Source organism: Amphiprion ocellaris, chromosome 20 (assembly GCF_022539595.1).
Source record: "Amphiprion ocellaris isolate individual 3 ecotype Okinawa chromosome 20, ASM2253959v1, whole genome shotgun sequence".
Lineage (NCBI taxonomy): Eukaryota > Metazoa > Chordata > Actinopteri > Pomacentridae > Amphiprion > Amphiprion ocellaris.
This window is the reverse complement of record NC_072785.1, coordinates 10,735,157-10,746,421: the sequence shown is the minus strand read 5'-3', so window position 1 is coordinate 10,746,421 and position 11,265 is coordinate 10,735,157. Positions and strand designations below refer to the sequence as shown.

The window sequence follows — 11,265 nt, the reverse complement described above, 5'->3', positions numbered from 1 at the left end:
TGGGCATTTGTCAAGATTTTTGATATTTGTTGGACTAAGCAAATAAATAAATTAATTGATCATCTAATCTGATTAATAAACAACTGCAATAAATGAAAAAACATGCAATTCATATTTCATTCCCAACTTTGACAACTGGGTATAACTGAATATTCATGGTGTTGCATTTACTTTTAATTAACTTCATCATGCTGCAGTTGGATGATAAATATAAACAAACATTTATTTGGACCTGCAACCACTCATAAATCTGAAAATATCTTTTTCAAATTCAGAGCATATTTTTTAACTGTCTTTTCAGTGTAGCCCTCACACGAGTTGCCTGTGAGCTTATTATGCAGTAAATATTCATAAAGTATAAGAAATCCAAACTGCGTTTTAGGAAAGTACAACTTGCCATCTAAAGTATCAGTAATAATGACTGAGCAAATGTTCACAGTATAACTTCAGCCGTAGTGACAGTGATCCAAGCTCTGTGCTCCTTTGAGGTACCCAGTAGAAGACTTTAACATAAGCCAACAGCTTGTCACTCAGTATTCAGTGCATGGACCAGAAAGAGGACACCCAATTTTCTCTGAGCAATATGTTTCGTGTCTTCTAACTGCTGTGACCTTTAAATGGCCCCTGACGCTCAACGCAGATGAATGTTGGAAAGAACAAAGGGCTTTTAGACCATTTGCATTTAGCAAGTTTTTGATAAACAGCTCAAACGCTACAATCCTGCATAGAGACATTCCATTAGAGCTGCACGTTATTGACTTAGGTACAAAATCTTTCCTGCATCAGGCAAATGACTTCCCCTCAGGGTTCTTTAAAATGGTTTGTACTGTTTATGATGCGAAATTCCCATAGAAAATCAATACGTTTTTTGTTCTGGACAGTTTTGTCCTTATTATCTCATCTCTACTGCTGAGTAATGAGGCCCAATCTCCAGAGGGGCTGTGAGTAGGAGGAGAATGATCGTGCCACAATGGTTTAATCTCAGCAGCAACTGTTAAAGTGAAAGTCACACTACAGGACTATTTGAGCAGCCTCCAAGTGTCTCTGTGTCTAATCCAGGCATGAACCTTTCACACCCAGGGAAGCTCTGAAAGCAAACATAACAAATATTTTTGTTACCAATACCATTATGCAATGCATATCTTGGCGCCTTGCCCTGGCAGTGACAGTAACTGTGCATACGATGAAAGAGGACAGCAGAAAACACTGAAATGTCCTTTTCAAACTATATTTTGGCACAAGAGCAAACTCAGGTTGAAAGTCGTCGTCCGCCTTTCCCTTTTGATAGTTACAACGCACAGAAAGACTAACTAAGCTATGCTCAAAAAAATGCTAGGAATATTTGAATACTGGGCCAAAAGGATGCTTAAAGCACACCACTGCCTACCATTCATTACATAAGACCAAAACAAAGAGTCACACAGTGAAGGGTTATGGCTCGGGGTCGGGTGACAGCAGCATATGATTCATGGCTTGCTGTGCCCTTTTGTCTTGTCCTCCTTGTGGTGGGACCATTCACTGCTCTTAGCCAATGTTATTTTACAGCCTTCAGAGCTTGGTCTCTGTCCGTTTCAAGTAAACCGGCAATGTCATTTCCTATGTCTTGTTCCTTCCTCAGAGTAGCACTAAAGAAAGAATATGGCATATGTCACAACAAAAAATGTTCTTTTTTTTCCTCATTTGTTTTGATGTTGGGAACGGCACATAATAGCAGCGTTACTTCTGATTTATCTGCAAAGGTTCCTTACATCAAAGAATACATTACTTTGACTTTTATTACAGAAACAGGTAACGATAAGACCAGTAGTTGGTGTTTGGTGCACTACTATGGGTTGAGACAGAGGAAGAAAGACATAAGTAGAATATATTCAAAGTACTGCGATAACCTTTGATTTCAGGTTAAGTGTTTTTCTGTTTTTGATCTCTGTGATGTTGTGTGAATTTTCTGCTGAATACACTCAATGCATATTATTATTATTTACATGGCGACTAAACTATGAATTACAATCATTTCAAAATTTTCCATATGTGGATGTGCTGCATGTTGCATGGCCACCACATCAATAACTTCTAAGCAGCCCATTAGAATTATGGATACTCGTTGATTTTATGCAAATGAATGGATTGGCAAAAATCTCTTTTCATTTGCCCTATGGTGAGTCCAGCAGCTTACTGAATATATGCACACACTGGTCATGGTTTTGAATTAAACTGTTTTGACTCTGGTTGTACTAAAATGAGAATGTTTTGTCTGCAGAAAGGCCTCCACTTTTTTTGTTGAAACAAATTTGAAGAGTGAGGTTTGGAGCTTCTAATAAGACAAACAGCTGCTGGCACCAGCTGTGTGGCACAAGTGGTCTCCCCATTTGGTGCTGTCGGTCTGCATGTGTCCTGCCAGTGTACAGACAAATGAGAAAAAAAAAGCTTACTAATGTTGCATGTCTTGTTTGGATATTCAAGATTTTTTTTAAGAATGACATATGATCTTTTCTGATCACAGAAGGCCCTTTAGGTCTACAAGGAGTCAGTTTTAAATCTATTGCTTGCACAGATTATGGCTTGTGTCCTTCAACTGGACAATTTTATTTAGTTTGCTTTGGTTAAAAAACTACAGACACTCAAGAATATAACAGTGATATTAAATACAAGCGTAAATGTGTGACTAGATTACGCATATTACAGACATAATGAAGTTTTCTAGTAACTATACAGTGATTTATGGGTAGGTGAAAGATCAAAGGGAAGCCTGTCATTGTGTTGCTGTCCTCACCTCTGTCCTCCATACATGGGCGGCACACAGATGTCCGCGCGGGAGTTCCCTCTCCTTGTCATGCCATTCATGGAGCGGCTGTTGTCAAGGGGGCAATGGGTGACCAAATATGGATAAGGGGTCGCGCTGCTTGGCCCAGTCTCACGGACACTTGTCAGAGTATAAATTGGCCCCTACGTGACATTTCGGCACACTCCGGTTTACACACTCACGGTCCGGCCTCTGGTGCTGATCTGGTGAGTACCCACACAGCTGAGCGAACCAGGACCGAACGCACAGTGGATTTAATACCAGAGGATGGATACAGGATTTTAACATAAATGACAGCGACTTCCACCTAACCAAACTAAAACGGATCATCTCATTACATCGACAATCAGCTTATTTTGTGGATTACAGATGGTGTGAAACGCTAACAAAAATAATAACTTTACAATCCATTGCCCATAATTCAAAACTAACAACAATCCCCGCATTGTTTGTCCACTACATAAGGACCACATGTGTGTTGTTTGCTGTCTATCTACGAAGAGAGGGCAATCTATTCAGTCCAAACAAACACGGAATTTCGCTACTGGAATTAACCGTGCAGACGCCCGCCTGTGTGTTGCAGAGCCGACACTATGTGCGACGACGAAGAAACTACCGCCCTGGTGTGTGATAACGGCTCCGGCCTGGTGAAGGCTGGGTTCGCCGGCGATGATGCACCTCGCGCCGTGTTTCCTTCCATCGTTGGTCGCCCACGTCACCAGGTAAAGAAAACTACCTACTCATAAACACAATAAAAGTGGTGTGACGAGGGGGTCACTTTCAGATGTTTGCCTCACATACAGTAAATCTACAGCTTTGGGCGAGAGCCAGCTCATTCGTGCGTAATTGCGCACAAAAAACAACGCATTTATATTTCACTTTAACTGTGGAAAACAGACCTACTATGTTTTTAGTTTTACTTATGATAAACACATTTGAATCCTGGTAAAAGTTGGGTTGCTACCCTCCTACCCATCACTAATTCCTGATTGTTATTGTTTTCAGGGCGTCATGGTTGGTATGGGCCAGAAGGACTCCTACGTGGGCGACGAGGCACAGAGTAAAAGAGGCATCCTGACCCTGAAATACCCCATCGAACACGGCATCATCACCAACTGGGACGACATGGAGAAGATCTGGCACCACACCTTTTACAACGAGCTGCGTGTAGCCCCAGAGGAGCACCCCACTTTGCTGACCGAAGCCCCCCTCAACCCAAAGGCCAACAGGGAGAAGATGACCCAGATTATGTTTGAGACTTTCAATGTCCCCGCAATGTATGTGGCCATCCAGGCCGTGCTGTCTCTTTACGCCTCTGGGCGTACCACAGGTATGACACGAGTCCACAGGTGTGTATTAGATATTCTTCCAGTACGTATAAATAAATCAGATGCCCACATATTCATCGCTGCCTTTAGGTATTGTCCTGGACTCTGGGGACGGTGTGACCCACAACGTGCCCATCTATGAAGGTTACGCTCTTCCTCACGCCATCATGCGTCTGGACTTGGCCGGTCGTGACCTCACAGATTACCTCATGAAGATCCTGACAGAGCGTGGATATTCTTTTGTCACAACCGGTGAGTGTAAATCAAAAACGCAAATTTCTGTGCAAACTTCGGTGTACTATAACGCACTAAATCATCACACATTACACACTTTTCCACACAGAAAAGGAGTAACTCATCTGTTTGGAAACTGAATTATCTGATGTTCCAAGCATCTCTCTGCACTAAAAAGTGAAGAACATTATCCCTGAACATTTGCTAACATTTAATTTTGAATTGGAAATAAACTTCCCATAAGCTTAACACACAGTATAGTCCAACTTCCATGTCTGATCCTTTTCAGCTGAGCGCGAAATCGTGCGTGACATCAAGGAGAAGCTGTGCTACGTCGCCCTGGACTTTGAGAATGAGATGGCCACCGCCGCCTCCTCCTCCTCCCTGGAGAAGAGCTACGAGTTGCCCGATGGCCAGGTCATCACCATCGGCAATGAGCGTTTCCGCTGTCCAGAGACCCTCTTCCAGCCCTCATTCATTGGTGCGTAAAGGCGAACACAGACATACAAACACTAATTTAGTTGCAGTGACTGTGTCCCAATGTGGCACTGGAGATATAGTGAGCTAACTGTCAGTCTTTATACTAATTAAAGACTTGTAGAAAGGATCCTAAAGTTTTAAAATGTAATATTTAAATAGCTTTGGGCAAAAATTAGTTGCACTCTTTGATTGTGTTTTAAATCCTATGCTGAAAGAAAATCCATACTGAATGTACTTCACTCACTAGACTACATGACGTACGTTTATTAGTAACTGATTACATTTACTTAAATATATTAGGCTACAGCACAGTTTTGAGGTACTTGCTTTATTTAAGTGCTACCATTTTACATTATAGTTCCACTTCACTATATTTCAAAGGGAAATATTGCACTTTTTATTCCAAGTGACAGCTTTAGCCCTTAGGGTTTACATGCAAAACATGTTATTAACTTGTAATTTATGGTGTCATGTTTTCATAATATTGCATCAGCAATTAATCGCTTGTAGGCCATGCATAGAACAAGACAGTTTGCATAATGAATCCGCTCCCCTTTGATACCAAAAGTACGTGCTGATAATATTTCTGTAATTAAGTAAGATTCTGAAAGTAAAGTAAAGCCTTTACTTGGAGCACAGAACTTTTGATAGTGATTCTTTTGCAACGTTCAGTTAAAGCTCCTCTCCACTCCTGAGTTGGCACCTGCAAGAAGGAATTGTTAGAATGCTAAAATTAAAAATATCTGCTTTTATTTTTATAGATCCTAGATTTCTCAATTGGGGAAGACGTGTAAATGTAATTTCAAGAATATCTAAACAGTTCATTTAAAAAAAAATATGGAGATGAAACATATGCAGCAGGGAACTTCACTTGAAGGGTTTGAACACTCCTTCCACTCCTGTTTGCTTATAAATCTGATTGAATATCCACAGAGTAATCTCAGAGCAAACTTTTGAATAAATGATTTCATAAGTGCACATGTGTTTATTGCTCATAATACTGACTAATTATGACCACCAGCTGGAGGTCACTGTTTATCCACCCCAGATTTACCACTGATCAACAGACACGAGTAATCTAAAGCAAGGGGCTTATGGTTCACATTTGCTGCACAAAGCGCGCAGCTGTTTCCGGAACTGTCCGTTTCAGCACCTGTTATGACAGCTGAGGGCGGTGTCAAATGGGCTCGTTGCAGCGGAGTGGGGGTGTAGCACTCAAATAAACGGTCCTCTTGTGTTTGCACAGGCATGGAGTCTGCTGGCATTCACGAAACCACATACAACAGCATCATGAAGTGCGACATTGACATCCGAAAGGACCTGTACGCCAACAACGTGCTGTCCGGCGGCACCACCATGTACCCCGGTATCGCTGACCGCATGCAGAAGGAGATCACGGCTCTGGCCCCCAGCACCATGAAGATTAAGGTGACTTTGGGCACTGGTTGAAAACTAATATGACAGTTCTGTGGCAGATTTCCAGTTTAACACGCGTGTTTGTGCTCAGATTATCGCCCCTCCTGAGAGGAAGTACTCCGTATGGATCGGCGGCTCCATCCTCGCCTCTCTGTCCACCTTCCAGCAGATGTGGATCAGCAAGCAGGAGTATGATGAGGCTGGACCCTCCATCGTCCACAGAAAGTGCTTTTAAGCGCCAGACCGCTCCCCCCCCCACCTCCTTCCTCACTGTCTTCACCCTCTGTTGCCTCCTCCAGTCCGTGCCAACAAGTCAAGTTACGGCTCAGAAAGCAGCAAGTCTTGTGTTGTCGTCAAATTCTTTGTTTACACAAGTGCAATTTATATGTGGATATAAATAGGTTTATAAATAAACAAGTGCCCGGCCTCTTTTTCTGTCTCTATTTCTCTCTATTTCATCCCTGTCTCTCGAAAGCAGCGAGGCTCTGTCCTTCCACCACGTGATGGATGAGTAAAGGTTATTAAAGATTTGAATTAGAAAAGATTAGAGTGAACGGAGGGGATAAGCCATCTCATGAGAAATTAACCCCAGCAAAGTTTCATTTATTGAAAACACAGCTGTCACGTGATTACTAAGCTCGGCTTCCCTGATTGGACAAAACAACAACAAACAACAACAACAAACAAACAAACAAACAAGCAAAATGTTGAGTGATAAGTTTAAAAAAATACAGTAATGATTTAGTCAGAGCTAAGTGTGATGAAACTCCTTAAAAAGAGCAAAATGTAGCAACAAAAAAAATTTAGGGGAACATTTTTTTAAATTATGTTTACACATTTATTATGCATTCTAGTTTAAAATAACAATTATATGAATAAGTTTGACTGAAAATAGTGCGAATCTACACAGAAGTCTAATATTAGTGTACAAACAATGCAGCGCCATAAGTTGATCAAATCACAAAGCAATATACAGGGCGGGGTCACATATTTTGTTTCTATTTTTAAACTTCCACACAGAGAGAGGGAGGCAGGCAGGCTGCCTTGTAAAGCGATTAGCAACTCGGATGATACTTTCACTCTGTCACTGAATCCAGAGCGTCATCTTTGCCCGAGGTGGAAACAACAGCTCTACCAGCCGGGCCAGCAGCCTGCGACATGGGCAGGGATACCTCTGGGCATGCGAGGCAGTCCGTTCCAAGAAACCAAGACTGTGTTCATTTGTAAAGTCAAACACTGCTGGTTACAGAGCAACAGATAGAACAATAGGTTTTGTTCAAATCGTGCACTCTGCATCATATAAGTTAGAGGTATTTGGAAGTCTATGTATATTCCGGATAAAAATACAAAAAAATCACCTTGACTTGTGTTCCCGGTGCATCCACCAGCCCTGTCCCAGAACGATACATACCGTATTGTCATATGAGGCACATGTGGTTCTGCTGTGGTTCAGCTCCGTGTGTTGAGCACCTATGGACAATACAGTGTGGTTGGGGGTTTGATACCACGAGGATACACCTAGGCAAAATGCATTCACTCAAGGCTACAGCACTCTGGACACAATCGTCCGCAACAGTATCCACTGAATGGCGCACGTTGTATGCAAAACTAAAATACTGGAAATCAGAACCCTGGTCCTTCTGGCTGCGCTCCACCGACCTGTCTGCGCGTACGTGACGCATGGGAGGGGGGAGACTACTTAAAGGCGGATTAACGCTGGCAAGACATTAAATCCAACCTCCCTCCATCCAGACGCAGCGCGCAGCCTATCAACCTGATCTGAAGATCGAAAATAGGAGGGCTTATAGTAATCAGCCCTCGGACTCTCATGACAAGGAAAAGTGTGGCAACGTTGTGGGAGCGCTCGGTACACACAGCAGGACGCTTACTGGCGCTGCGCGCTCAGCGCATAACCAACCAGATAGCGCGCAGAGAGAAACGGGGACGGTAGCAGCATCCCTTGACGGATGCATTTTTTAGCTAAATTCAGACGCTGTGGAGACTGACAACAGCGAGAGACAGAGAGAAGCCGGACGGGAAATAACGCGTTTTTTTGGAGGGATTTGAACAAAGTGCCGTTTTACCTTCGTCTTCTCCGGATGCTCAGAAATGGGGGAATGGACTATACTAGAGAGGCTCCTGGAGGCTGCTGTCCAGCAGCACTCTACTATGATAGGAAGGTAAGATGATCAACAAAAACCAAGAACAACAGAAGAATCGCAGCAGCCTCCAGGATCGTCTTTAGCATGGTCCCCAGTCCCCCGTTTCTGTATTGTGACTCCAGGATCTTCTGTAGCATGGTGCCCAGTCCTTCGTGTCTGTGTTGTGGATTTTTGTCGTGTTTCACAGATTCCTTTTTTTGTCGTCCTCCACCTGAACGAGACAGCTCAGTCGATCAGTTGACAGCTGTCTTTTCAGAACCTGGGATGGTGCTGCAAAGTCAAACAGCCTAAACTAAAAAAACAAAAAAAGAAAAAAAAATCATGTGTCGTTTCATGTATTCATTCATCCACTTATCCATTTGATGTTTGTTGGTGAGTTTGAGTGGTGGTTGTGCACTCACGGGTGGCAGAAAGATGAGCGAGAGTCGGCGTTATCACCTCTTTCCATTTAACAAGCCTCACACAGGTACAGTCAAAGCAACGCCGATAGCTTACATGTCATCACCATTAAATCACACACAGAAAAAAATCACACTCACTAGTCTACACGGATTGACAGACACGTTAAAAGAAACAGATTGTAAAAGAAAAAAAAAAACAACAACAACAACACACATCTCCAGGAGGGTCCTGGTTCAGCACCGGACAGCTCCCCAAATCAACACGCCACGATCTGACTCCTCAGCGCTTCAGCCACCAAGGCAGCGCACAACTCAGCCACATTTTACAGCAAAACACATCTATATTTACACTTATTTTCACATTGTTTGTTTGTTTGCTTGCTTTGTAGGATCCTACTAACAGTGGTGGTCATCTTCCGGATTCTAATCGTAGCAATAGTTGGAGAGACTGTCTATGATGACGAGCAGACCATGTTTGTTTGTAACACCTTACAACCGGGCTGCAACCAGGCATGCTACGACAAGGCATTTCCCATTTCACACATTAGATATTGGGTTTTTCAGATCATCATGGTGTGCACTCCGAGTCTTTGTTTCATCACATACTCGGTGCACCAGTCGGCCAAGCAGAAGGAGCGGCGCTACTCCACAGTCTATCTGACACTAGATAAGGATCAAGATTCACTGAAGCGAGACGAGAGCAAAAAGATAAAGAACACCATTGTTAATGGAGTACTTCAGAACACGGAGAACTCCACCAAAGAAGCCGAGCCGGACTGTTTGGAAGTGAAAGAGATCCCTAATTCAGCCATGAGAACTACAAAGTCCAAAATGAGGCGACAAGAGGGCATCTCCAGGTTTTACATCATCCAGGTAGTTTTCAGAAACGCGCTGGAAATAGGCTTTTTGGTGGGTCAGTATTTCTTGTATGGATTCAACGTCCCGTCCGTGTACGAATGTGATCGCTACCCCTGCATAAAAGATGTCGAGTGCTACGTGTCCAGACCCACGGAGAAGACTGTGTTCCTGGTCTTCATGTTCGCGGTCAGTGGGTTTTGCGTGGTGCTCAACCTGGCAGAACTCAATCATTTGGGCTGGAGGAAAATCAAAACGGCCGTGCGAGGCGTGCAGGCTCGGCGAAAGTCCATTTATGAGATCAGAAATAAGGACTTGCCGAGGATGAGTGTGCCAAATTTTGGCCGCACTCAGTCCAGTGATTCTGCTTATGTGTAACACAGGAGGAAGGAGTGAAAAAGATGTATAAAAACAAATTATAAGAATAAACACCGTGATGGACATGATGGACAGCTCCGCACGCCTAATTCGTGTCATGACTTAAAGAGTGGGCAGATTTTTTTGATTTGTTGGTCTTTTACGGACTTCATGGCAAGCGTGGATTACACGTTTGTTTACTTATTTATTATTGCACTGATGCAACTTTTTAGTAACGTTTATACTCTGTAAGATGCTAAATGGAGACCATGTTGAAGTGTTCACAGATTTACTCTTTGTGGGCTGTTCTGCTGTACTTGAAGAGAGTAAATGCAAAAAAAGAAAACAAACAAAAAAATAATTTGCACTAAGAGGTGAACTTGGAGAGCCTGACCTTATCCAAATGTGCTACTGACCTGACGGTGTTTTTAAGACATTTTCTTTCCACCTATTTTCTGGCACCAATCTAATTAAATGGCACCATACAAAAGGAAAAATCTACCATCAAGATTTATATATGCATAGATATATAAATCCTTACTGACTAGTTGAAATACATCAGCTTAATTCATGTTTTTTGTTGCCTGTGTTGCACCACTGACCTTAACATACAGTATGTAACCATTCCATTGCTTAATAGCTAACTTGCAAAACAGTATCTGGTGAATTTGCTGCAAACGCTAACGTCTGTGACTTCCTTAATTTATGACACACCAAAGCGCCCACTGCTTTTATTTGTGAAGTGTTTTCTTGCTTTTGTGTAATCAAGTGCCATACTTGTATATAAACATAATATATATATATATGTATACATATGAATATATAAATATATAATAATAATCATCATGAAAGCTGATTCCCTGCTTGGATTATGCTAAATACCGCCCAATTTTTTTATTTTGCTTTAAATGTATTTGTTGTGATTTAAATGAAGAAAATAAGATATACAGTTTTCTTTTGCAAATGACTGGAAAAAGAAATGAAGTGCTAGTCGTTTTTTTATATACAAGAAAGAAAATGTCTCCCCCTCAATCAAAACTATCAGATCAAAACTGAAAAATAGCACAAATTGACATTTTTATCAAAGAATGGGCAATAGAAATCTGCTCTGGTGCTACAGTTTTTCATAGAATGGTTTTAAAATGTAACCGAAACAGACCAAGGAAAAAAAAAAAGGAACATCATTTTTTTTTTCTGTGGAAAATAAAAGTGGGATTCATGTACACCAGAAA

At 42.0% G+C, this 11,265-nt stretch overlaps 2 protein-coding genes across 2 annotated transcripts; both read left to right on the top strand.

Annotated features, from left to right (window-relative positions):
- The first annotated feature begins 2,854 nt into the window (after positions 1-2,854).
- On the top strand, positions 2,855-6,689 carry LOC111573261 (actin alpha cardiac muscle 1). The gene is made up of 7 exons (XM_023277331.3): positions 2,855-3,006; positions 3,384-3,522; positions 3,806-4,130; positions 4,219-4,380; positions 4,652-4,843; positions 6,089-6,270; positions 6,350-6,689. The coding sequence occupies exons 2-7, from the start codon at positions 3,394-3,396 to the stop codon at positions 6,491-6,493; spliced, it is 1,134 nt and encodes a 377-aa protein (XP_023133099.1). The 5' UTR covers positions 2,855-3,006; positions 3,384-3,393; the 3' UTR covers positions 6,494-6,689.
- Positions 6,690-7,976: 1,287 nt separating this feature from the next.
- Positions 7,977-11,265, top strand: gjd2b (gap junction protein delta 2b). The gene is made up of 2 exons (XM_023277363.3): positions 7,977-8,438; positions 9,211-11,265. The coding sequence occupies exons 1-2, from the start codon at positions 8,368-8,370 to the stop codon at positions 10,052-10,054; spliced, it is 915 nt and encodes a 304-aa protein (XP_023133131.1). The 5' UTR covers positions 7,977-8,367; the 3' UTR covers positions 10,055-11,265.

Bases quoted from the DNA above. Each gene is read 5' to 3' on its own strand.
- LOC111573261 (XM_023277331.3), top strand. From the start codon at position 3,394: ATGTGCGACGACGAAGAAACTACCGCCCTGGTGTGTGATAACGGCTCC. The intron at 3,523-3,805 runs GTAAAGAAAACT...TATTGTTTTCAG, and splicing joins TTGGTCGCCCACGTCACCAG to GGCGTCATGGTTGGTATGGG. The intron at 4,131-4,218 runs GTATGACACGAG...CGCTGCCTTTAG, and splicing joins CGCCTCTGGGCGTACCACAG to GTATTGTCCTGGACTCTGGG.
- gjd2b (XM_023277363.3), top strand. From the start codon at position 8,368: ATGGGGGAATGGACTATACTAGAGAGGCTCCTGGAGGCTGCTGTCCAG. The intron at 8,439-9,210 runs GTAAGATGATCA...CTTGCTTTGTAG, and splicing joins CACTCTACTATGATAGGAAG to GATCCTACTAACAGTGGTGG.